The sequence below is a fragment of the Bactrocera oleae genome, chromosome 6 (genome assembly GCF_042242935.1).
Source record: "Bactrocera oleae isolate idBacOlea1 chromosome 6, idBacOlea1, whole genome shotgun sequence".
In the NCBI taxonomy this organism is placed as follows: domain Eukaryota; kingdom Metazoa; phylum Arthropoda; class Insecta; order Diptera; family Tephritidae; genus Bactrocera; species Bactrocera oleae.
In genome coordinates, this window is record NC_091540.1 from 32597519 (window position 1) to 32625110 (window position 27592).

Below are 27592 nucleotides of genomic sequence, written 5' to 3' on the forward strand. Positions count from 1 at the left end.
GCAAGTGCTACTATTAAAAAAAATAAATTTATAAAGCAAATGTGTGTATTATGTTCCGATGACGTTCGTAAATGAACGATTGATATTATTCAAGAAAAACCGCATATTTTTATGCGTCTGTGGAATAAATTTATATCATTTTGAATCAAAATAAGCAACCACCGGCTGGTAATGGAAAGCATTTGAGTTTATAGACATAGTATTTAACCGGTACGCCATCATATATTAGTATTGTACTTGTATATACAGTGAACCAAAAAAGAAACTTGTACAGAGTCAGGGACTGTTTTCTCTTTAATTATTTCAGTTTTTAAGCTGCAACCAAGAGTGACAATTAAGAATATTATAAATTTTTGGTATTTTTATAAAAATTTAAACAATAAATTAATTTTTTTGCTAACGATTGCAAAAAATTAATATATCCCAATTTTGAGCAACCAACTATAAAAAACTGTACTTTACGTTGGCAACAATTTAAAAGCAGTCATCAAGTAGGTACCGTTATTTTGTCTGGTTTATATGCGTATGGTGAAAATGTGTTATTTGGTAAGAACATTTATTTTGTTGCGTTTGTAGATTTTGAAGAAAAAATGGTGAATAAACAAACATATCAAGATTTACAGACTCTGGTAGTCAAATTTTGGCAAGAGCACAACAGTACTCATGAAATAGGCAATATTTTCAAAAACAAAAACACATACTATTGTTGAGTACATTATTGCTAAATTCAACAAGTAAGGAGGGGCTAAGTTCGGGTGTAACCGAATATTTTATACTCTTGCAAGTGCCAAGGATCATAGCCGGAAAAAATCATTTATATAGTATATGGGAGTTTGAGTAATTTGTGGACCAATTTCACATATTTTCGCCATTAAACTATAGTATATTCAATATTATGCTCTTTGCAAAGTTTTATTTCAACATATTCAAAAGTACTTCATTTGTATACTGGAAAGTAAAAAAATTAGAGGAAATTTAAATTGGTGTTACATGGGAAGTAGACGGGGTTTTAATCCGCCATTTTTGTACTGTAACATAAGCATGTCATGATTATGTTGTGTACAAAATTGGGTTGAAATCGATCGTAGATCTCGAGATATGGGTTTTCACCTAAAAGTGGCCGGTGCCACGCTCATTGTCCCATTTTTGTATTGTCGTGTAAAATTTTAAACCTCTGACTTGTTTATTTAATGAGTTATCGCACTTTTAGTATTTTTAATCAAAACCGTTATATAGAGACTGGGCGGGGTTATCACCCGATTTCACCCAGTCTATAGGTGTCTTAAAAAGATTTGTCCGATGTGAATTTGATTAGTATAGCTTTAGTGGTTTAAGAGATATGCACATTAAACCTTTTAGAGGGAGGGGACACGCCCACTTTTTCAAAATATTTTAAACTACAGATGCTTTTTGCCAATGCCATTCGTGGAACCAAATAACAGTCCTGTGTCTTATTGTAAAGCTTATTTATGGCAATTACGCCTATCTACAATGCCAACCGTTTTACGGTGCCAAGTATACCAAATTTCATCAATTCATTTATATAATACTATATCTATATCGATTATTTTTAGGTGATACAAACAACCGTTAGGTGAACAAAACTATTATAGTCTGTAGCAACATGTTGCAAGAGTATAAAAATACTGGTGAAGTTAGAAGTTGGCGGAAGGTCCAAAAAAAATTAACACACCCCATGCTGAAAGAAAAATTACTCGGAGTATTAAGAAAGATTCGCTCGATCTTAATCGTATACACCACGAAGCAAGCTTCAAATAACGAAGAGAAATATTGCGAAACGTTTACTATATTTCAAAGAGTATATCCACCGTATTAACGAATTTTGTATTCCTGTAATTTTTACCGATGAGTCCAAATTTAATTTATTTGGATCTGATGGTCGTCAATTTATATGGCGTAAGGAGGACAAAGCGCTAAAAGATAAAAAATTAAATAAGACTGTCTGCATAAAGGAGGCTGAATTGAGTAGTATATGGTGCAATGGAAGCAAAAGGGGTGCAGTGCGAGCAAATGGTGCCAGTAACCTTGTTTTCATTTTATGCAAAATAATTTGGCCGCCTCAGTAGCTAAACTCAATTTAAATGGTGGCTACTGCCTTATTCAGGATAACGACTCGTTAAGGAATTGTTGTTGTACAACTTGAAAAAAGTACTGCCACATTTTCCTCAGAGACCTCAATCCTATTAAACACATTTGGGCCTATATGGAGATGCAGTTACGAAATATACCTCCAGAACTTACACAAAATTTTGTTGCATTCTATGAATAAAAGACTGCAAATCATGATAGAGGGCAAAGGCATACATACAAAGTATTAATTTTCCTTAAAGAGTGTGAAAATGTCAATTTATGCAAACTGTACAAGTTTTTTTTTGGTCCTTGAAAATGGAGATATATTGGATTTTTAACATTTTTGGTAAAAACTGGACTTCGAAATTGACGTCATTCTTATTTATTTATTTATAGTTTATTTTTCACGTACAAAAAGATTATTTCTAAAAAGAAATTTCTTTCAGCACACCTAGTAAAATACTAGCTGCCCGCACCGGCTTCGCCCGTGGTACTTACATGTATTATACATATAAACCTTCTTTAAGAATCAGTCTATCTATTTAAAAAAAAACCGCATCAAATCTGAAAAAATCAATGACGTAATTTATGGACGGCCCCTACGTTGTGCTTTGGAGCACCGTGAGCTAAGGCAGTTGACAGCAGGTACTCACGTAAAACACATCGGACGTTGTACATATGTATGTATATTTAAAGAAAGAAATTGCTCATTCGAAAGGCTAATGCTGTGAATTTAAATAATATTGTGTACTTAAATGTTTATACTATTTATATAAAGGGTGTTTTTTAGAGGCATAGAACTTTAAATATAGAGAATTAAATTATTTATCCGAAAGATAATCTTGTGGCATTACATTTTAAATATGATTTCTGGCATATGACCGCCACGGCTGGCTCGGATGTAGTCCAATCTGGACGTCCAATTTTCAGTGACTTTTTCCAACATTTGTAGCCGTATATCAGCAATAACACGGCGAATGTTGTCTTCCAAATGGTTAAGCGTTTGTGGCTTATGCGCATAGACCAATGACTTTACATAACCCCACAGAAAGTAGTCTAGCGGTGTTAAATCACAAGATCTTGGAGTCCAATTCACAGGACCTAAACATGAAATTAGGCGGTCACCAAATGGCACGAGCTGTGTGACATGTTGTGCCGTCTTGTTGGAACCACAGCTCCTGAACATCAATTGACAAACCAAACTGAGAATAAATCACTGACTTGTTAAATCGCCATCTTGAACAGTAATGCCAACTCAAAATTCTATGCCTCGAAAAAAACACCCGACTTATAAGTATACAAAATATATTTTTTAGAAGTTTACAGTATATGGAACATGAGTAAACAACAATTAACGAAAACGAAATAACCAAAAAGTTTTCTCATAAAAGGAAAAATCTACAGTGAACCAAAAATAACTTGTAAGGAGATGTTTTGACTTTGAAGTGACTTGACTCCTAAACTATTAAAACTTTTAAGCTACAACTAAAAGTAAGAATATGTGAATCTTTTTTATTTTTCGTTTTTTATAAACATTTTAATATTAAACAAATTTGATTTTAACCATTGCAAAAAATTTTAATATCTTACTTGGCAACACTTTAAATGCAGGTATGTATGTATGGTTTGCAAATTTCTTTTGTGCGGTTGTAGTTTTTGAAGAAAACAAACAACAATCTTAATATTTCCTAGCTCCGGTAGTCAAATAATGGCAAGAGAACAAAAGTACTCGCGAAATTAGTAATATCAAATGACGTCGATATTCTTGTTTTCATATGAAAACAAGTAAGGAAGGGCTAAGTTCGGACGTAACCGAACATTTTATACTCTCGCAAAGTCAAATGGTATACTCGTTTGAGATTTCTTTGTGGATTGACTGATATTTTCGGTAGAAGGTCAACTATAAGCACTGGGGTCCACATATTTAGTACTTAGGGGCTTGAACAGTTTTGGTTCGATTTAGACAATTCTTGGTCACAAGGTGGCATACTTTGAAGGTATTATTCACGCAAAGTTTTACCACGATATAATCATTGTTGCTTGATTTGCATACTGGAAAGTGAAAAAATCAGATGGAATTGAAAATGGTGTTATATGGGAAATAGGCGTGGAATATGAAAAGAACGTTATGCACCGAATTTGGTTGAAATCGGTTAAGCAGTGCCCAAGATATGGGTTTTCTCCTAAAAGTGGGCGGTGCCACGCCCACTGACTAATGTTGAACGCGGTTCCTATAAAGTCATCTCATACCATCCCAGATATCCGTCAATAGAGGTGCTAAAAACATTTGCTCCCAGTGAATTTGGTTTGGCGGGACCACGTCCCTAATGTGATCTTTTGTACCAAATAACAGTCTTGTATCTTATTGCGGAGCTTAGTTATGGCAATTTATTTCTTTTTGATGAATGGCGTTTTGTGGGCGTGGCAGTGGTCCGTCTTACGATACCAAGAAACATGTGTAGCAAGTTTCATGAAGATATCTCAATTTTTACTCAAGTTACAGCTTGCATGGACGGACGGACAGACGGACAGACCGTCTCCCGGATTTCAACTCTTTTCTTCATCCTGATAATTTATATATACATAACCCTATATCTAACTCGATTTTTTTTAGGTGATACAAACAACCATTTTAGGTGAACAAAACTATTATACTCTGTAGCGACAAGTTGCGAGAGTATAAAAATGGACTACTCAGCAATATTTAAAAATAATTTGACTACCTCAAAGCAGCTTAACTCAATTTAAATGGTGGCTACTGCTTTATTTATGAATAACGACCCGAAGCATTCTGCTTTAGTAGTTAAGTAATGGTTTTTGGACAAATGTTAATTTTCCTTAAAGAGTGTCAATTGATTCAAGTTGTTTTTTTGTCTTCGACAATGGACTTTTTGGAGAAAACTGGATTTTTTTAAATAAATTTCAATTACCTTTTGAAAACTAATAAAACAACATTCTTCTGATTCTTGGATGCAACTCTAAAACTTTAATAGTTTAAGAGATAAGTCACTTGAAAGCCAAAACATCTTTTTTTTTTGGCTTTTTTTAAATCAATGTATCGTACATTATTATAAAAAGTGAAAAAGCTTGTATGTATATAGATTCTGGACACAAAATAGAGCTTCTAGCGTTCGGGAACTTCTCGGGCTCGGGACATAATACTTCCGACATCGAGAACAAAACATTAGCTTAGAAGTGCCAAAAACATTCCTTGTAGGTATATTTAACTGTTTCTTGGTAAAAAATCTTACAGATTATGGAGCAGAAGAGATTGTTAAAATGAAGGCATACTTTTTAAAAAAAATTTGTAATGTATCTATATTTTAGCATTTAAAATTAATCTATATTTCATAGTTTTTAAATACTCTTGTGATCTTGTTATCTAAATACTCAAAAAACTTCGAAAGTACTTTGTATTCATAAGAGCTTAAAATCAACTAAAAACTATGAGTTGTAAAGAACTCCAAAATATTTAAGAGCCCTCAGAATTTAACATATGAACGGTATGTATAAGATCTGGTAAAAAGTGGCGCATTAAATTGAAAGTTGTATTTAGCAAAACTATAAAAATCCAATAAAGGTCAAATCTTCACCCTTTTGTTCGATAAGTTGTTGCCATTTGGAGGACTTTCACTGTTCTAGGTGAATTTTCACAAGCTTATTTTAAGAAGAGTTCCTCACCAGCAAAATAATTCGCGATAGATAGGAACAGGTAGTAATCACTAGGTGCCAGGTCCGGTAAATAAGGTCCGGACAAAGATACATAAGAATTTCCCCACCAAGCTCCCGGGACTTCTGGCGAGTCACAATCGATGTGTGCGGCATGGCATTGTCCTGATGGAACACAATTTCTCTTCTATTGACCGAAGGTAACCGCTTCTGAGCGATTGATTTCAACCGTTTTCGCTGTCGTTGCCGTAAAATACTTTTCATCTCCTAACCATCCGCTTTAGAAATGGATCCATTTTGTTGTGATTCAGCAGCGATTCCGTGAGGTTTTTTACGTTAACTCGTGTAGAACTCATACATCGAGCTTAATTTTGTATCCAGCCTAATTAATGGCTCCAAATGAGTTTTGTGCAATGTTTAGCTCCTGCCCAACTGAGAGCGTTGTAAAGTATCAGGCCCATAAACCTATTCACATGTTCACGCGCCTTTCGCTTTATCGAAAAAAAACTGTAGGATATGACCTATTTTTATGTTGGTGTCATCTTTGATGCGTGTTCAAACCGTAGTATTACTGATTTGGGAACTAAGAACATCATACCTCTGACTGTTTTACAGATCACCCTAATGTAATTTTAGCATATGAACGTAGAGAACACATGTAGATATGTACGATATATCGTATAACTTATATTCATTGATACCATTTTATATTTATTCTAAGAAGTCCGCGACTCTTTTCAAATACTGTGAACTTCAATTCAATAATCTAAATTGGCCGCGAATTGGCGCAATGAAACTATTAATAGATAAGTATGTGTACAAAAATGCTGAGAATAATATGGACATTTTTGCCATGCATATGTGTGCATTCATCTATGATAGGCATAAGCCCCTTTATACAAACATGTGTTTGATTTTCAACGAATAAACCAGCAGTTGTCAACCAATAATTGTCTTCTAACGGTCAGATATAAATCAAATTATAGATTCCACACATACATATAAATATTCAAATATACGCTTAAACTTAATAGTTGAGTGACAACAACAGCAGAAGCGTCCGTTAAGTTTCGATTTCGACCAAAGGCACAGGGTGTTAGCAGTGGATGGTAATTTAAAGATTTATACGTTTAAATTAAATTAAGAATGAATAGAAGACAGACAACAACCTACATAAGTGTGAAAGCATCAAGGCATTAAGGGGTTCGGTGAATTTATTAGCTAGTAAATACACGTGTATAGGTAAATATGAAAGGATATTTATATACAGATAGGCCTATAACGTGTAGGTAATTGTGTAGAAATAAAATTTACTATTCAATAAATCATAGTAGTCTCATTTCGAAAAAGTTTGTTTAGAATTTCTCCGCAAATTATTCACACTACTTATTTAAGGTATAGCGTTTAGTAGTACTTTAATGAAAGACTATTATTTGGCCGTTCGTTGAACTACACCTGGGGTGACCAAAAAATTTAACTCCGGATCTACACGACAACAAAATCAATAAAAAAAAATGCATCAGAGATTAGTGAACGATTTCTGCCATTTTTGGCTTTAAACTGTTCTAACAAGCGTAAATAAATATTATTTCAGTAATTCCGAAAACTTTTATTGCCTTAGATGAAAATGTAATGGAAGAACATGATATCGTAACTATTACCTAAAATGTAATGAAACTTTGATCGACTGTATTCCTATAAACACAGAAACCAGGCCAATCATAACAAGTTGAGATATTTCGGAAAACCCCCAAAAAATAGAACTGATACGAATTTCCTGTGCAGACTAATCTATCTAGGTCTATTGGTAGCTCGTGCGTACTCCTATTTTATAAATAAAATCTCGAGTGGCTAACGGTTTTAAAAACAGTTATACAACGGTTGTTCTTCCATTTCGTTAATATTTGTTTATTATTGTAAGTTTTGAATGGATTTGTACACAGGTAAAAGTTAACTTCCTTCGCCTCTCACGTGATATAATAAACATAGCAACGGGTTAGACATGTTATGGCTTTTCTTCTTGAATGAAGGCTAGCGTAAACCTAGATAGTCCAGTAATTATAGTAAGTTCACCTCGGAATTCAGATACCCAGCTGTAAGTCTGTAAATACTTGTATATTGACACCCTAAAAGTTGTCTCAAACCCTACATATGGTAGGGGGTACGCAACTATTAAATTTCAAGGTCAAAGGTCACAAAAATCGGTTTTGCGCTTTTTTTGTAAATATCTCATTTCCTATGGGTTTTTTCTATTGGTATTTATTATCAATATTGTAGAATACAAAATTCTCTACAAATTTTGTTTAAAAATTTTTTTCATACGGTGAACCGTTTTCGAGATAGAGGGCTTAGAGCGCGCGGTCACAGCATCACTTCAGGTCAACCGGTGCCTCCGATCAAAAACGCGCCATATATAGTTGATGAACTATCGATAAATCAATGATTATAAATATTTGTCAATTTTTATTAACTATTATATTATATTTTATCATTTTTTCCTAACCTTTCCACTTTTTATTCAGTATTAATTTATTTAACAACACTTACCTGCCCATGAAATTGCAGAATTGTTAATGAAAATATAGGAATTATATTAGAATTTAAACCTTATTAATATTAATAACTTCTTACATGATAAAAAAAAATAAAAAAAATTTATTAAAAAATATCATTCAATACATTTATTTTTATTAAAAGTAAAAAAATGGAATAAAGGGTACAAAAACTACAATTTATAATTTTAATCATCTTCTTCCTCTTCATCGTCGTCTTCCGGCTGCTGGTAAATTTCAAACTGGTCTTCATTATCGTCTTTAACGACATTTGTTTCAAGTTCTTCCATGATTTCGGGGTCAAAAGTTCCATCTTCGTTAATGTCGCTCTGATATGGTAGAGCATTGAGACAAGCTTGCCCATTACATTGGCCACAAGCTAAAGAGCATTGCAAGCCCGCTTTCCTGCATCCGCATCGCGAACCACAACCACTCTTGCAGTTGCAGAAAATTGTATTTAGCAAATGTTCTGGAGCAGGTGGTAAAATTGTCATGATAGGCTCCAGAAAATCGTTTCGCATTGCCCAACCCCATACCTGGGGTTCCAAATCATGCCCTAACCAAGTTTGAACTTGATAATATACACGTTCGAAATGTTGATGAGCAGCTGCACTTGTTGGTGGAATATTTGAAAGCTGTACAGGTTTATTAAGTTTTGTAGACTTGACGTAATGCATATAACGAAGATGATCGAGACTTTTCACAGATTTCGGAGCATTATAGACTGCCAATAAGGTTTGAGTTCCACTCTCTAATAATCTCTGGGCCGAACAATTTTCTTCCTCAAATGCTGGAGCTAGTTCATCCAAATTGGTCAGTTTCTCAAAAACTTTTAAAAATGTTTTTTTTCTCCTTTTTAAAAAGCGCAGAAGTTGTGTCACATCCACTTAATGCGTGCAGAAATAAAATATGTGTTTTGGAATGAGGATAATTATCAAAACTTTTAGTCGAGTATATCTCCGTTTTTACATTGCCTTTCCCAACTTTTTTAAAGAAAATTTCTTGTTCGTAAGACAGTGTACGCCCAATTAAAGTGATGAGTAAATCAATATCTTGTCCTATTATTTACAAATTTACAGATTTTAAAGAAGATGCACTTAATTATTTTCTAATTAAAATGTCATTAGTGTTAATGGGAATATAATTATAGTAAGATTTAAGTTTTTCCCTTCATTATTTTTTAATTTTAGGAAACGGTGATCAGTATTATTAAATAGATAAAGATTTAAGGCATGAAGAAAATGATAAAATATAATATAATAGTTAATAAAAATTGACAAATATTTATAATCATTGATTTATCGATAGTTCATCAACTATATATGGCGCGTTTTTGATCGGAGGCACCGGTTGACCTGAAGTGATGCTGTGACCGCGCGCTCTAAGCCCCCTATCTCGAAAACGGTTCACCGTATGAAAAAAATTTTTAAACAAAATTTGTAGAGAATTCTGTATTCTACAATATTGATAATAAATACCAATAGCAAAAAACCCATAGGAAATGAGATATTTACAAAAAAAGCGCAAAAAACCGATTTTTATGACCTTTGACCTTGAAATTTAATAGTTGCGTACACCCTACCATATGTAGGTTTTGAGACAACTTTTAGGGTGTCAATATACAAGTATTTACAGACTTACAGCTGGGTATCTGAATTCCGAGATTCTTACCTAATTTAAGCTTTAATGACTGGACTATAGAGTGCTTGTTTTGATAAACAAAATCAGCGTAGTGATACGGCCGAAGCAACAGAATATAAGATTTTTCATATGAAACGAACCCATGACCTAAGAGTGCTCAGCCTTAGTGGTCGCCTACTAATTATTTCACACTTATATATACAAATACAGGCTATCCTCAATACCTACCAACTTTTCGTACCTTAATTAAAATCTAATTGCTCCAAAACTTCTACTCAAACTGTTCAAATATCTTTAAACAGGCTGAGGTAGTACAAAACATACATACTCGTATAGACATAAACAAACATAAAATTGCATTGCATTTATATTGCAATACGCATGCATACATAAATAAATGTATGCATTGATAAACAAGTAAGGAACTATCTGATCATTTATATATATATAACCCTATATCTAACTCGATTAGTTTTAGGTGATACAAACAACCGTTAGGTGAACAAAACTATTATACTCTGTAGTAACATGTTGCGAGAATATAATAGTATGAACATATTCTCAGCTCAATGAAGATTTTTATTTTTTTCCAACCAGCGATAAGAGTCTAAAGATTCTTCATTGAGTTTATACACAAACTACAAATCAATCAAACATTTTGGCATGAAATCCCACTATTTCCACTTTAATTGACTTATCACTATAGTTGTACTATTTATATCCTCTCACATTTAAAAAATAAGGTATTATCTCAACAATTATTCTTCAACTGCATGCACACATTCGTATAGTTTTAGTTTTGAGAACACTCATTTCATCAAGGTGTTCATTTCAGGGGGAAATCAATAAAAGATTAAAGGCTAAATCCTGGTGTGATTACAGCACGAATTGTTCAACAATCAGCAATGAAGCTTTTTGTTTTCGTTAGCAAGTTAAGTCGTATACAAGTGCATACACACATATACTCAGTTACGTACTTACATATGGACATACATACATAAATACATGTGCAAGGTGCTAGTTATACGCATTTTTGTTCTTGTTTTTATTTCTGCTTATCGGCTGTTGCTATTTTTGTGTACGCTTATTTTCTTTGTTAATTATAATCATCAATAGATTGCGATTAAGAAACGCATAAATGCTTGCTTTAGTCAGTGACTAAATTTAATTGTCGCACAGCATTGCTTTGGAATCGGAAAATTGCATGAACTTTGGAGAGTCCACTTTATTCTTACCAGCAGCATAAAAATCTGCGCTATGCCGAGTGTTTTTTAACACATATGCACATTAGAATTAGGGTTAATTTACAGGGAGACAAAAAGACGGAAAAGTCGCATATGGGGAACTTTGCCTAAAATAATATGGGTCTAAAACCGATTTTGAGCCCTCGATTTTGAAGGCGAATCTTAGATTTTAAGGATCATAAAAATTTCGTCGTAAGTTTTTGAGATATCCGAATGAAATTTAATACATGGGTGCATTTTGACACACTATTTATAATTTGTCGGAATCGGTCAGATTGGACAACTATATCACATATCTTCCATACAACCGATTATTTCGATTTTTTATTATCCTTGTATCCGGTATCCTGCCTTTAATTAAGAAAAAAATAAGAACACATAATTTTGCAGAATTATCCTCTAATACATACTTAACAATCGCAGTGAAAATAAATAAAATCAAACGTATATTTCTCGCATACGAGATTTTATAGAAAAAAAAACGACCCGCTCTAATGCACATAAATACGCAGTTAAACACGTATGCAACATAAATATCTACAGAAGGAAATACGTGCAAGTGTTGCATCTTCACAGTTGTTGTTGCTTTATTTATAGCTGTACACACGGACAACACTTTTGCAGTGGAGATAATTTTTGAGTGTTTTTGGCAATGGTTTTTGTTTAAAGAACAAATGTACCTAGTTCACCGAAGCTATAATACCCATTTGCATTTTTTATATCAACTATATGTATTAATAAAACTGAAAACGTAGCAGGCCAACGGTTTGTATTCAACGAACAATTAATTTTTACAAGTTCTTTCTAGCCACGTTGTTGGACATAAACTACCTTCAAATCGAATTAAGAATACGTAATAAGGAAAAAATAAATTTTTTGGAGATGTTTATCTCAATGATGTATATTTCAATCAGTCAGTTTGAACTATATGCTATAGTGGCCCGATCTGAACAATTGGTTCGGAGGTTATAGCGTTGCCTTGGAGAATAATCTATGCTAAATTTCGTGAAGACATATTGTCAAATAAGAAGGTGTCCATTCAAGGGCTTGACTTTTATCGATCAGTTTGTATGGCAGGTACATGTTATAGTGTTCTGATATCGGTGGTTCCGACAAATTACCAGGTTCTTGGGGAGAAAAAAATTTCAGATCGATATCTCAAAGATCTTATACTTTACAGTCTCCGACGTTTCTTTCCGATTGTTAAAGAATTCGTTGCAAACTTAATATACCCTGTTTAGTGTTAAATAAAAAATGTATTCAAGGGAAAGTGTGGGCGATATTTTTATTTTTCAAATTCCATGTAAATTTGAATGTTTATTTGAATCAGCTGATTGCCACATCACGCCGTGGATATATGAATAGGCAAAAATAAATACATATATGAATTAATTGTAAGGTCAACACCAACGTGAATTGTATGTGGATGAGCTGATTTTTCTAATCAAGGAAAATTCAAATTATTGTATTTATTATATTGTATATAATTCAATCTGTAATTTAAAATGTTTTCGGTGTCGAAATCAAACATTTGAGTGAGCGATGTCGTGAAACTTTCAAAAAATTCGTTTTAAAATACTTCAACACTCTACATTTGTCGAATCGCGCTAAGTCACATATGAGAAAAAGCTAAACTGTTAATATCAGAAAACTTTTACTTTTTATGCATATAATATAATATACATATAAGCTTAAGAGCTATCACTCTTTCAGTCGTAAACCCCTCTAACAGGAATACCCTCGACTTTTAATACATCCAAAGACTGCCAACTAGACGTCATTCAATAAAATAATTTGAGGACCGTTTTCTACCGCTATATTAACGCCAACAGAAAATTTATAATTTCCTGTCTGAAAGCGAACTAGTCAACAAATTTATAGAGTTGAAAATATTCTAAATAATTCTTAATAAAGAACTTTTACTACGAATTATTACATACTCTTTAGAACCAAAATCATAGTTTTCCTTCAAATTGAATCCATTCTGAACTACTAATTTTTTCTAAAAGAAATCTAAAAATTTGGTCTATAACTAGTTGAATGCCAACTTATAGATACAAGCAAAATGTATTTAACGTCTTAATCAAGATACTTGCTCACATTTATATGTAATATGCTAATGTGTTAGTTTATATAAAATTTATATTACCAAAGGACTGTCAAAATATCACCGTAAATCACAATGTATCGACACACAACGTCGATTTCGATTCTGCCGGTACTTGGTTATATTTATAGACTTGTCACCAACAATTTTCCACACACAACTTAAAAATTATTTGAGAATTTATTTATAAGAATTTCGTTGTCACTACTAGGCAGAATTTTTACACAGGCCAAAATCTGATATTTGTTGTACTTATGTATTCGCATACATTTCATTAATTATTTTAGAAAACGTGTTTACTTTTTTCTTAAAACATTTCACTTTCAACCACACGCGCTCAAAATGCTACGTATTTAAGCTCTTTTTAATGACATAGACACGATTTGTGTCCTCTAATTCGATCAACATAGAAATCTAGAATTCAAGCATAACACTAGACCGCTTGCTCAATGAACGCACGCAAACAAATCTCACGATGTACTGATGCTGTTCACTGACAAATCGAAAACTTGTATTATTAAAAAACAACACAGCGTAAGAGAGAGGAAATGTTGAAAGTGTCTTCGCTGGATCATAACAGAGCGCAAAGGTGGAGAGTTTGAGCAAAACGGGGAAAATTTGAGAGTGAGTGGAAAAATTCTGGACCAACGAAATTAAATTAACTTTTGAATGATCATTAGTATGAGTATAATGTCAAATAGAAAATCGATTGCTTAGGGACAATGTCGTACCAGAGAACTTACAACATAACTTTGATTTATTTATTTGTAATTATGTACTACATATAATAACACAACAAGTTCAATGGCATTAAATAAGTTGTGCTTCTACATAGTAAACTCTATCAAGGTTAATTATCTTACTTTCCTAATTTTTGCTTTTGTATTGATTAATGGTCAAATTACGATAGAATAAACACAATGAGTACTAGCAATCACCCTTGCTAAGTGCTGACCTAATTTCATTGCGATACCTTAAATATTAACTGATATGGGATTAAATGCGATACTTGTAGACTTATCTTGTTTAGACTTAGTTATTAAGGGCATACATTTTTTGTGTAAATAGTAATCCTATTTCAAATTTTGTTTGCCTTAATGTCATGTATGCCTTAAAACCTCGTCATAATATTCCGAAAAACTATGCAGCGCCGTCTTGTTTTCACATATTTTGCAATATTACTTTACTTTCTTTGATGGTTGGAAACTCTACTGCAAAATATGTCTCATTTAAAGATTTCCAGAATACTTCCCATTTTATGTCCGTATTATGTATACGTGTAATGATTATGATACACTTTTAGTATTGTTGACAGTTATTTTATCTGGGGTCGTTGTTTATAGTGAGAGCTATCAAAATCTAGTTTTTTGTAAAAATTTTAAACAGTTTCATTTCGGAAAAAAGTTTTTTTAAGGTATGGATTTTCGCAGGATTTTTAAATGTGTAACAGAAAATAATTTAGTGTATCATATACGATATGGGCGGTATAAATGCCGGAAATACTTACAATGAATATACGGATATTATGGAGAAACGTAAAGCTACATCACTAATTCTCTGTGCCATATCATGGTATGCATCAGAAAACATGTTCACTTAATTTCAATAAGATATCTCACATACTGACAAATATATTCGGTTTTAAGTGAATCGGAAAGTCGAAAATCTTATAATTATCTATATGGGGTCTAAGGAATGTTTTGACATTAAACTCAAGTAAGTTTAAGGAAACATTTACTCTCAATGTCATGGGCATATTTCACATATAATATTAACCGATAAATACGCTGTAAAGTCAACTGGAAGCACAAATATTTTCATGTTCGGTTTCAGAAAATTTTGGATCATAATCAAGCATTTTTAAATGAGAGTAGAGATTTTTATAACATGTATATTATAACATGTATACATATTGTTTATATTTCGAAGTAAAAGAATCTGATGGAAAGGTATACCTGATTATAGTTCGATTTCTCTTATTTTCAATCTTCAAAAACCAAATTGTGTACAAATCGATCAAGTAGCTTGTGGAGAACTTTGAAATTGTAGGCCCTCATTGACAAAGTTTTTTGTAAACAGATTTGTTGAACCATCTCTAAAACTTAATAGAAAATAGTAAACAAATATTACCGGTTTGTCTGTTCGGCAATAAACTGTTTCGATATTTATATATTTTTTTCTAAATAAAGAGTGTTTTTTAGACATGTGGTTTTCAAGAAGAAATAAAACGCATATAATATGACATTATGGCAAGGAATTTAGCTTTATTATAAATAACCCTTATTGCCATTATGTTTTAAAAATTATTATATTTCGGGCAAGTGACCACCGCGGTTGACTCAAAAAGGGTAAATTCCAGCCGAGAGGCCCAATTTTCAACCACTTTTTACAGCAATTGAGGCCGTATATCACATTGTCTTCCAAGGCGTCAATAGTCTCGGGCTTATTTGCGTAGACAAGCGACTTCACTTAATCCAACTAAAAGTTGTCCAGCAGTGTTAAATTGCCCGATCTTGCAGGCCACTCCCCAGGCCCACGACGGAAGATAATGCGCTCACCAAAAGTTTAATTCAATAAAATTATTGTTATGTCGGCTATATGGCAGGTATTACCGTCTTGTTGAACCCAAAGATCCTTTACATCAACATCCTCCAATTCAGACACGAAAAAGTCATTAATCATGGCTCTATAGCGTTCCCCATTGACTGACCTCATTTTAGAAGAAATATGGACCAATGATTCCCTCTGCCCATAGAGAACACCAAACAGTGACTTTTTGAAAATCTAACGGCGTCTCAACAATAACTTGTAGATTATCATCACTCCAAATTCAACAATTTTGTTCATTAACGTACCCATTCAACCAAAAGTTCGATTCATCGACGAAAAAATTAACGTCTTCGCGTAGCGTGAACCGAACCATTATTTTCGTAATAAATTTGCACGACTTACAAACGTTGTTCTAGAGGGAGAAAGTATGTTCATTATAAAATGGCAAACCAAACTGAGGATAAATCAAGTAACAGCTGCCAAAAAGGCAAACTTCGAAAAAAGTATTGTCGCTTTGAAAACCACACGTCTAAATAAAACACCCTGTACATATTTATTTAAAAACAAGAAAATACTTTAACTTCTGCTGCACCGAAGCTGTAACATCTTTCACAGATGCATTTTCTATATAAAGTACTCTAAAAATTATTACAAAAAAAAGTAGAAGAAATTTGGTGGCTTGAAAATGATTGGTTTTCGATTACTAGAAGCCAATATCAACTGCTAACTATATATCAAAGTATTACTTGTCGGTTATTTAAAATTTCCACAAGTGACTCTCTGACGGAGTTTAACAAGTATGTTTTCGTTGAATCGACTACCCAAAACCTTTACTGCTGGTAAATCAGGCATCTGACTATAATATTAAACAGATCTGTTTACCATAAATCCATAAAATAAATGGTTAGAGTGTGCCAATTTTGAAAAACTTATTCTGAGCTAAATGAGAACACCCCATGTGACACTAAGATTCACAAAGAAATAATATACAACTGAGAATTTCTTTTAAGAAAGCGATAGGATGGGATTATTTACTTACTCCTCAGTTTAATACTTAAACGATCTTCTTAGGAACTGTTTCAGGCATTGTACCTATGTATATAACTAGTGAAAAAATTGTTTTATGAGAAGCCTTTTCATGCCAAAAAAGTATTTTTTATATAAGTTAAAATTTTGTTAATTTATATAATGCCTTTAGTCGATTTTGAACTTACGACCCACCTAATTTTAAAAATATTTTGGAAAAATAACGATAGATAAAGTAAAAAAAGCAGTTAGATAATACAAATCCGTTGTTTCTCTCATATTTTTATTTCCTATCCTTTGTAATTTGTTATCACAGAGGGTTCAAGTAGTAGTGACGAAACATTAGTGTAGTAAATAAAGTCCATATTACCGCGTGTAGTCGAGCCTTTTTTTGGCAACACATCAAATGAATATGTCAAATCCTACAGCGATGCACATTTTTCACGCACTCAAATAAATAAATGTAAAGAACTAAATTGAAAAATATGTGTGAGAGCAAAAAAAAAACTTGAAATAGTGGATTTGTTAGTGGTAACAAAAAAATAATCATGGAAGTAGTGTATGCAAGGTAGAATGAGTACATCAAAAGCAAGAAACCGCTGCATGAAAGTAATGAATTGATGATTCACAAAATGTAACAAAAAAGCAAAAGGCTTTCGTCGGTTTTGAACTTGCGACCCACCTAATTTTAAAAATATAATATTTTGAAACAAGTAAGGAAGGGCTAAGTTCGGATGTAACCGAACATTTTATACTCTCGCAAAGTCAAATGGTATACTCGTTTGAGATTTCTTTGTGGATTGACTGATATTTTCGGTAGAAAGTCAACTATAGGCACTGGGGTCCACATATTTAGTACTTAGGGGTTTGAACAGTTTTGGTTCGATTTAGACAATAGGCATACTTTAAACGTATTATTCACGCAAATTTTTACCCCGATATAATCATTATTGCTTGATATGCATAGTGGAAAGTTAAAGAATCAGATGGAATTGAAAATGGTGTTATATGAGAAATAGGCATGGTTGTATTCCGATTTCGCCCATTTTCGCACTATGACATAGAAATATAAAAAGAACGTTATACACCGAATTTGGTTGAAATCGGTTAAGCAGATCCCAAGATATGGGTTTTCACCTAAAAGTGGGCGGTGCCAAGCCCACTGTTTAATTTTGAACGCGGTTATTATAAAGTTATCTCATACCATCCCAGAGATAAAATTTAATGTCTCTGGCGTGTTTCGTGCTTGATTTATCGCGCTTTTAGTAGTTTTTAACAGTACCGTTATATGGGGAGTGGGCGGAGTTGCCACCCGATTTCAACTATTTTCACACTGTAGGTAGAGGTTCTAAAAACATTTGCTTCCAGTGAATTTTGTTATTATAGCTTTAGCGGTTTGGGAGATATGCACATTAAACCTATTAGGGGCGGGACCACGCCCACTAAAAAAAATTTAACTGCCGATGCCCTCCCTAATGTGATCCTGTGTACCAAATAACTGTCTTGTATCTTATTGCGGAGCTTAGCTATGGCAATTTGTTTGTTTTTGATTAATGGCGTTTTGTGGGCGTGGCAGTAGTCCAATTACGCCCATCTGCAATACCAACCGTCTCCCGGTACCAAGAAACATGTCTACCAAGTTTCATAAAGATATCTCAATTTTTACTCAAGTTAGAGCTTGCACGGACGGACGGACGGACAGACAGTCACCCGGATTTCAACTCGTCTCTTCATCCTGATCATTTATATATATTATATATAACCCTATATCTAACTCGATTAGTTTTAGGTGATACAAACAACCGTTAGGTGAACAAAACTATTATACTCTGTAGCAACAGGTTGCGAGAGTATAAAAATAGACCAGTTAGATAATATAAATCCGTTGTAACAATATCTCTCATACTTTTATTTCTTATCTTTTGTAATTTGTTGTCACAGAGGGTTCGAGTAGTAGTGACGAAACATTAGTGCAATAAATAAAGTCCATATTACCGCGTGTAGTGGAGCCCTCTTTTGGCAACGAATCAAATAAATGCGTCAAATCCTACAGCGATGCAATTTTTCACGCACTCCAATAAATAAATGTAAAAAACTAAATTGAAAAATATGTGTGAAAGCAAAGAAAAACTTGAAAAATTGGATTTGTTAGTGGTAACAAAAAAATGTATGCAAGGTAGAATGAGTTCATCACAAGCAAGAAGCCGCTGCATGCAAGTAATGAATTGATGACTTACAAAATGTAACAAAAAAGCAAAAATAATAAAAAGTATAAATAAAAATTAAAAGTAATATTTATATTTACACATATAAAATTAACAAAAATAGTAAAGCAGCGATAATTCAAAACTCAGTTTCAAGTACAAATTGTAAACCAGCTTCTATTAAAAACATTTTAAAACTATTTTAATAATTTTATTTGTAATGATATTGGAACTTATTACTGAAAATAGGGATTTGTTTTTGGCTTATACAAGGTGCGTTCCAAAGTAAACAGTAAAAAAGTAACAAAATAAACGCTAGTGACGCCATCTATAAGTCGACTAGTGCGTTAGAATCTGCTATCCTTTATCGACTTCCAGTAATTTCATGACATTTCATCTATTGGAAGTGAAGTTATTGAGTTTTAAGTGTCAGTATGTTTTTGTCATCGGTGCGAAAATGAGCTTCGAACAAAGAGCCAACATTAAATTTTGTTTTTTAAATTGGTAGAACTTTTACCGAAACGTTTCAATTGATGAAACAAGTTTATGGCGATGATTGCCTATCCCGTAGCAGAGTTCACGAGTGGTTTCAACGTTATCAAAATGGTCGTGGGGACATAAATGAGAAATGAGCCGAAACCCAAAAAATCGCGCCTGGAGAGTTCACCTGATATGGCACCGTGCGACATTTACCTTTCGGAAAAATGCATTTTCCGATGAAAGAAAAGCGTTATGCAGAAGTGGAGGCCGTTCAAAAGGCTTGCACCGGCATACTGGCGGCCATACCGGGCAACGAGCTAAAACACTCGTTCGACATGCTTTTGGACCGTGTAAAAAGCTGTATTAAAGCAGAAGGAGACTATTTTGAATAAAATTAATTGATTGTTCGATAAAACCATTTGTTCTCTCTTTTTTTTAAACTCCTGTTTACTTTGGAACGCACCTTGTATGAAATTATTTACGAGTTTTTGAATATTATTAAATGATGTTTGTCCAATACATTGATTATATTAAATATAAAAAAGATGTTATTATGAGTATAATATGCAAATCGTTATGTTTTTAAGGTTTATTAAATGCTTTAAAACGTCAAATTTCTAAGATCTGTAATTATTTTGTTAAAAAACCTACCTGTATCTGCCTTTCCAACTCACGCACAATATCATCGCGAGCCAACGTCAATTGCTCTTGCAAGCGTTTTTCATACTCTTCAATTATTTTTTGTATGACTTGTGATTCGTTGTGTAGATTCAGCTCATCCTGGTCGATGATAATCAAAGATGTATTGGAATCGCGTACTTGTAATGATACTGATTCCTGATTGGCAATATTGTTGGTGTTTTGTGGTTTAATTTCATCGTCGTTTGTGGACTTCAAATTATTTTTTGTCATATTTGTTATTGTTTTGTTAAACATATTTCTGGTGCAAACATTAGCGGGCGAAGCAGTTGTTGTTTTATTGACCGACTGCATGTATGCATATTGTTTCAATTTTATATATAGATGTATATGTACATGTATGTATGCATGGATGGTTCAGATGATGGGGTTAAGGCACAAAAAGAGGATGCAAAAAAGACATGCGGTTAGCGTTTACACGTGACAATATATAAAATCAGTAAGTACTGTATTCAAAATACTTATGTGCAAGCCACAATACAATAATAATATATTGATATACATATATGTTATTGAATAACTTATAAACTAGCCGGCATTGAAGCTTTAGGTGTCATTATTTTTTGTATCCTGATTCCACAATTAAGAGAGTTGTTCCGGAGTTTTTTTTTTTATGATATGGGCTGAAAAGTCTCCACAAACAAAAAATATTTTTTAATGTCTTAGAGCACTAATCTTTACTAGAATGCTTTCATGACCTTTCCTCCGAACTTCTCAAGTTATTGTTTCAAAGTGACGCTACCTGTACTATATTTGTTTACAATAGACAAGAGTGAAATGCGAGTTTGTTTCCTGGTAAGGAAAATTTCGTTGACGCAAAGCAATGGCTTGATAAGTGTTACGACAAATTTTCCCCAGCGTATTCAACCGTCAGAATTTTCAACGAAATTTTCCTTACCAGGAAACAAACTCGTAGTATTTTGCTGAATTTCGTAGTAACGATACCAGCCCCCCCCCCCAGCAAACATCGCTAAAATTCCTGAAGTTGCTTTTAGTAAGTTTAAAAATAAATTAAATAAGTTACTCAATCTCATTGGGACCCCAAAAGAATACAAATGAAAAAGCTGTGCGCGCGATGAATATCGATCCTAGAGAAAAACATAAAAACAAATCCCCCACCCACTGTATTAATCAGATTTGGCCCCCAGCAACTATTACCTTTTTCCGACCCTCAAAAGTGGCTCACTGGGAAAATATTTCACTCAAATACGAAGGCAAGATGGAAACAAACTATTTTTACTCAATTGAAATGGTATCGAGATGTTGATGGACTGTTACAACAAATGTACAATGTACAAATGTGTATGTAAAAAGTAAAACTATATTTTCTTTCTAAAATTTTTCTTTCATTCACAAGCCAAAGACTTTTCAGGCCATGTGGAGTATGCGTATGGAACACTACTGTCACCCCAACATTTTATGCTGATACAAAAAAACATTTATGATGAAATAAGAAACTAATCAAAAGTACAGTAGTGTTTTTAAAAAACTGTATATATACATTACTTACCAAAAATTCATCATCTGGATATCGGCTTTCATAATACTTTAGTTTCTCGGTAAGGATGCGTAGTTGTTCTTCATTAATTCGCTGTATTTCTTGTAACTTTTGGTGATAGAATGCTTTCAACTCCGTAATTTCTTTTGTGCTCTTTAATAAATATACGGAGAATCACAATTTATTCGAATTTAATATGTTTTCAGAAACTTACGTTGACATCTTCGTTGAATGCGTCAGAAATGGGAGTAATTTGACGATGACTTGGGCTAAGTAAAAGCACTGCACGTGCGCGTTTACGGGGAGAAATCTCTTTGGAACGTATTTGGCTGGTTCCTGTGGCTCGGTCCTCGGGCAATTGATCCTGGTCTGAGCCTTCGGATGAAGATGTGTCACCTGGGTGGTGTTGCGATTTTTGCGAAAAGACATCGTCAGAAAACCTGCAGGAAAGACATTGCGTTATTTATGCCAAAAAATCCTAAATATATAATTTATAATCTAATTTATTACTGTAAGGGTACAAACTTACTGCTTCTCGAGTTCGGCACATTTAGTTTCAAAATATTTGCGTAATTCTTCTACTTCTTTTGCATGTTTCTTGTCTTGTTCCTCGCGTAAACTTATTATTATTTTCATTTCAACCTCTTGGCTTTGTTTCTCCGCCTTAAATTTCTCAATAATATCTTTTTGATCATGCTCACATTTTATTTTACACTTTTCCAACTCTTGGCTCAAATAATCATCGAACTTTTTCTGCACCATGAAGAAGAGGCGCGCCTCATTCGGGTTGAGATATTTCTGAAAATGTTCGATTTGCTTGCTGAAAGGTGGTTGGGACCACTCGGATGCCATCATATCCCCCCCACCACTGCCGTACATTTCCGTTGTTTGACGTGGCACCGAGAACTGGCGCTCGCGTGAATTACGTGAATATTTATCCTCATTGTCTGTGAAAAAATGCCGTTCTAAATCATCATCACTCTCGCTTATTAAATCCATTGATATCTCTGATATGCGTTGACCACAATTGCTGTCTAAATCCGTTCGTGGCCAGTTCGGCCTGCGCAAAGTATCCAGTGCATCGGATAGCTGCTTTCGGAGCAATTGAACTTCATTGGCAAGTTTGTCGCTTTCCATTTGGAGATTTTCACGAACATTTATTGATTGTTGTAACGAATCCGTTAATTTGGCGATCAATTCGTCACGCTTCGATACTTCCATGTAAATATCCATTGTCTGCAAGAGATTGTTTAGTAATTAAGAAAAATTGTTAAGGTCAAACGACAGTAGTGTTTACTTACCGGCCCACCGAACTCTTCTTGAAATGTGCGATACTCAGTCGAGCTTGTCACCAGCGAGCTGTTCGTATCTCTTCCCGAGCCAAGTTGTTCTGCAGAAAATGCGCCACTCGATTCGCGTCGCTGTGCAGTTTCCAACTGCAAGTTAAGCGCAGACAAACAGGCGTCCTTACCGGCCACCATATCCTGCAGCTCAATCACTTTGTTTTCCAACATTTGCAGCATATTCAAACTAACTATACTAGTCGAGGTGTTCGTCAAGTCTGTCGTTTGAGCTTCCCCTTCAGCATGAAGAGTTTTGCTTTGATCCTTACCCTCCGTTGAGCTGGCAGAATGTTCCATCGACAGTGAACGATGCTCTTCTGCGGTAGAAAGTGAGTTTCGGTCGCTCTCTTCGGTGATGTCTTCCAGCACATCTTTTGTGTACTCACTTAAGGGTACACGCTCCATTGGTTTGACGATCTGCACATCTCCACTGGCGTTGGCATTCATAATTTCGACTTCACTGTGTGAAATATTGATCTGTTGTTCTTTGCTCTGATGTTTCATGGCGAGAATCCGTAATTTCATTAGTTCAAGAGATGTGTCATCATCATCGTCTTCATTAGCACCAAAGTCAAGCTCCGGTGAAACACTGGTCACCTGATTTTTGGCACCAAGCATCTCGTTTAGAATGTCACGCAAAGCATTTGTTACCGAATTTATATCATAAGTTGATGACTCATCGTCTTCTACTTGCTCTACAACGGTCTCTAAGGTCTGCACTTCAATGTTGGCCATTTCCTGCAGCTGCAATGTTTCGGACATGACCGCTAACTTCCTTTCTACAAATTTAGTCTCAAGTAATGGCACATTTTGTAAGTTTTCAGTGCGATGGGTAGTTTCGCGTAAAATATTATGTGTGAATTCAGTCTCCGTTGAGTTGGCATTTTGGGCCGTTCCACCTAAAAAATTTGTTTTCTCCTTTGTTCCTTTTGGCGTTTCTACATTTGTAGTTGGATCAGTTTTACCAGCGTCAAAATCAGTAACTATACGTTTAGAGTATACATATTTGCTTTCCAATTCGATAGGAAGTATTTCATTTTCGGGTTGAGTCAAATTGGCACAAATATTATTCACTTCTTTCACCTCCTCCAATTGTTCTTGAACTGTGTCTGCCAGCAGGCGATTCACAAGCGATTCGTTGTGTATAATAAAACTTGGATTGAGCGAGCTTAAGTCCCGGTCATCTAACGTATATTCCAAACTATGATTTCTTTCTACAATTTCTTCAATTGAGTTGTCTTGTTCACTATGTGGGGGGGAATTGCTTTTAACTCGTGTCTCCAACCCTGGAGCTTGAATATCAGCTTGAAGTTGCTGTGAAGTTAAAACCACTTTTATATTTTTTGATGTCAATGATTTACTTAATGCCGCGTTTACCTCATTTTCTTCGTTATCACAAGATGTTTGAGTCTCGTCAGGCTTTGCCATTATTAATTCTTCATTCCTCAACGAGTCTTCACCTTGCCGCGGTTCTTCTAGAAGATCTGATACATCATTCGCTGTACTCTCATTGGTTAAACTCAGCTGCCGTGGATCAACTTCTGGTTTACTTAACACCGGCTCATGGTGATGAGAATGCACCATTTTCTTTTCCAGTGGTAGGCTTACATTCAAATCATCAAAATCAATTTCCGCCGAATCACTTGCAACAGTTTTACTGTGCGGCATACTGGCTTCACTGGACGCTTCATGTCTCGAGGGTGCTTGTATCTTGTCTGCTGGTATACTTCTATTAATATCATCATCATCTTCGTCTTCTTCATCATATTCGTTAAGCACAAAGTGCTGTGCTATATTTTCACCAGACAATTCAGCGTCGTCAATCTTGAATTGTTCGTCTTTTTCTTCGCTAGCGCTTATTTTATTTACATTCCTTATTGGATGTTGGAAACTTGCCTCTTCTTCCAAATGTTGATCAGATTGCATTTTTTGTTTATTCATGGAAATTGGCTTTATATAACCTGCTGATTTGGATGACTCCAATAAATGAGCTACAGACAACTGTGGTACATCCTCTTCACTAATTTCAATGGCCTCTTCAATTTCCTCCTCTATACTTTGTTCACCACTGCTGGACGTTGTGGCTGTGGTGATGGCACTTGCGTTACTATTCTTACGAGACGTCGTGGCTGTCGTCTCAGGCACTTCATCGGTCGTTGTCGGTGTTGTTGTTGTTGCCGTTGTGGCAGTTGTTTCACTCTTTCCTAAATTGTCCATTTCAATGGATATTGAGCTAGTTGGCTCGTAAACAAGTGAGGATTCTGTCGTAGTGTCTGTGCGAGTACAAGGGATGATCTCCTGTCGCAGTAATTCCTCAGTGTTAGTACTGCTGCTATAGATCTCTGCACTACCAACGCGGTTGATTACATATGTGTGTGCTGAGTTATTATCGCAGTTTACATCATCGTCGTTTGCCGAGTTATTTGTAGTGTTGATGTTGAATGTATCGAGTTCAAGCTGTGAGAGTATATCGGCGACATGTTGAATGTCGAGGTCTGTAGCAACAGGTTCATGTATCACAAAAGCTAGTGTTGGTATGAATTCTACGTTTCTTGTCGTAGGCGCTTCTGTTTTGAATTGTTGTGATAATCCGACAGATATGGCACTGCAATCTGTTGGCTCTGCTATTTCCTCAGTGATAGTTTTCGATGGTTCCGATCGCTTACCGTCAATGGGTTTCAAATGACCGCGAGGACGCAGCAAAGAAGTTATCTTTAAAAAAAATTAAACAAAAGGATTGATTAGTGTCGATCATACAGACATAAAGTCTGCTATTCATATATATTTGCTATCACTTGTAGAAAACGGAAGAAAAGACATTTCAGATTCTTTTACAAATTTAATGTACTAATTTAACTAACTAGTGCAATGATATGCACTTAATGCAAGACAATAGAATATTTTCCATTTTCTATAATGATCTCGCAAGTTACACACAACTATGTAAAGAGCATGAATTTCATCGGAGTCTTCAAAATTTTATATAACAAATATTTTTCTAAATATCAGTTTTTCACCAACTCTTAAATCGATTGCATTACCTTTTGTAACTAATGGACTAAAACACTTAGTTTCATTAAGTCATCATTGTGTGGATAATATCTAATATGTTCACCTTATATTTAACCTAATCAGGAAAAAGGAAACTCGTTATTTTGGCGCGAGAAAGTGTGAATCTATTCCATCCATATTTGATTTTCTTTTAATTCTCAGATATTCACCAATATGAATACGTCATAAAATCAGCGGGTCGATTAGAAAGTATTATATTCGGTATATAAGGGCCAGAGGAATATGCCAACCGATTGCTTACGCTTTTTGATATCAAGAAACATTATCAAACTATCGTAGTAGATTCCGTCATGGGAGAGACGGGCAGACAGACGAACATGTCTAAATCGGCTCAGCTCATCAGGCTGATCATTTCCGAAGTTTCCTCCTAGGTGTTACAAACTTCGTGGCAAATCTAATAAGACCCTGTTCAGGGTATAATCATCCACACATACAAAAAATTACCCAATTTTAAAAAAAAAAAAACTTCTTTTAAGCTGATTTTGAAATTAACTTTAGCTTCTTCAGGTGGTTATATTATAGATTCCGCGTTTCCACGTTCCACGTTTATAAATATTATTAATGCAATGCACCGAACCATTACAGATAAATACATTTTTAAATATTTATGTATTTAAAGCAATTATTAGATATTACTTAAAACCCAGCCACAGTGTACTCCCGAGCTGGGTTGCGAATTTTTTAATGAAATGTTGGGACTCAAAATGAAATTTTCACTTTTAAATCCAGGATGATTGAAATTAAAAATTTAAAATATTATTTTTTGATCTGAATGAACGCGAAAAAATGTTAATTCTAAAACAAATTATTTTTTCAATTCTTAATTATATGCTTCAGATTAAAATTTTTCTTCTTTCGAATAAAAATTAAAAATAAATACTTAACACGGTTTTTTTTTTTGATCCGGTATGTAAACATTCTTTTTTTTAATAACGTATTTGGAATTACAAAATAAAAAAATTGTATTTCAAATGTTACTTCAATTATCTTTTTAATGCATTATTTGCAACCCTGCTCCCAAGTAAAACTTACTAATTGACCTCTGTCTTTTGCAGACATCATGACAAAAGTCATTCATTACTTTTATAGGAAAATTAAATTCAGCAACAATTTTTGCAATTGCACACCTCCATAGAAAGTGCAAATGATTGCTGTGTGTGAAAAAAAAATTAAAAAGGAAATTTATCGTAATACTAAAGAGCCTAAAACGCAATAAAAGCAATTGAAAGCAAACGCAGTTTTATTAAAGTGACCTGATTAACCAAGGGATTAGAATTTTTTTTTAAATATTTTACTTCCAATAAACATTATACAACCCAAATGTCCGAAAAATAGATGAATCACAGCTGTGCAACCACAAAAAGAGCAAATGGCAGAAATTGAACCACTTGAATAATCTCACTGCCAGATTTGAGC

At 34.1% G+C, this 27592-nt stretch overlaps 1 protein-coding gene across 8 annotated transcripts in view; it reads right to left on the reverse strand.

The window, feature by feature from the left end:
• Plp (Pericentrin-like protein) overlaps positions 1 to 27592 on the reverse strand; it is an 86028-nt gene that overhangs the window by 22485 nt on the left and 35951 nt on the right. For 5 of the 8 annotated variants that reach the window (XM_036370843.2, XM_070111769.1, XM_036370842.2 and 2 more), the window contains exons 2-6: positions 23063 to 25816; positions 22291 to 22997; positions 21976 to 22201; positions 21774 to 21914; positions 20216 to 20551 (exon numbers count right to left, since the gene is read on the reverse strand). In XM_036370843.2, the coding sequence (XP_036226736.2) occupies positions 20216 to 20551; positions 21774 to 21914; positions 21976 to 22201; positions 22291 to 22997; positions 23063 to 25816 (4164 nt within the window). Of the gene's footprint in view, positions 1 to 13346; positions 13777 to 20215; positions 20552 to 21773; positions 21915 to 21975; positions 22202 to 22290; positions 22998 to 23062; positions 25817 to 27592 lie in introns of those variants that run through there. The other 3 variants (XM_036370844.2, XM_036370845.2, XM_036370846.2) reach the window with 3 other exon arrangements.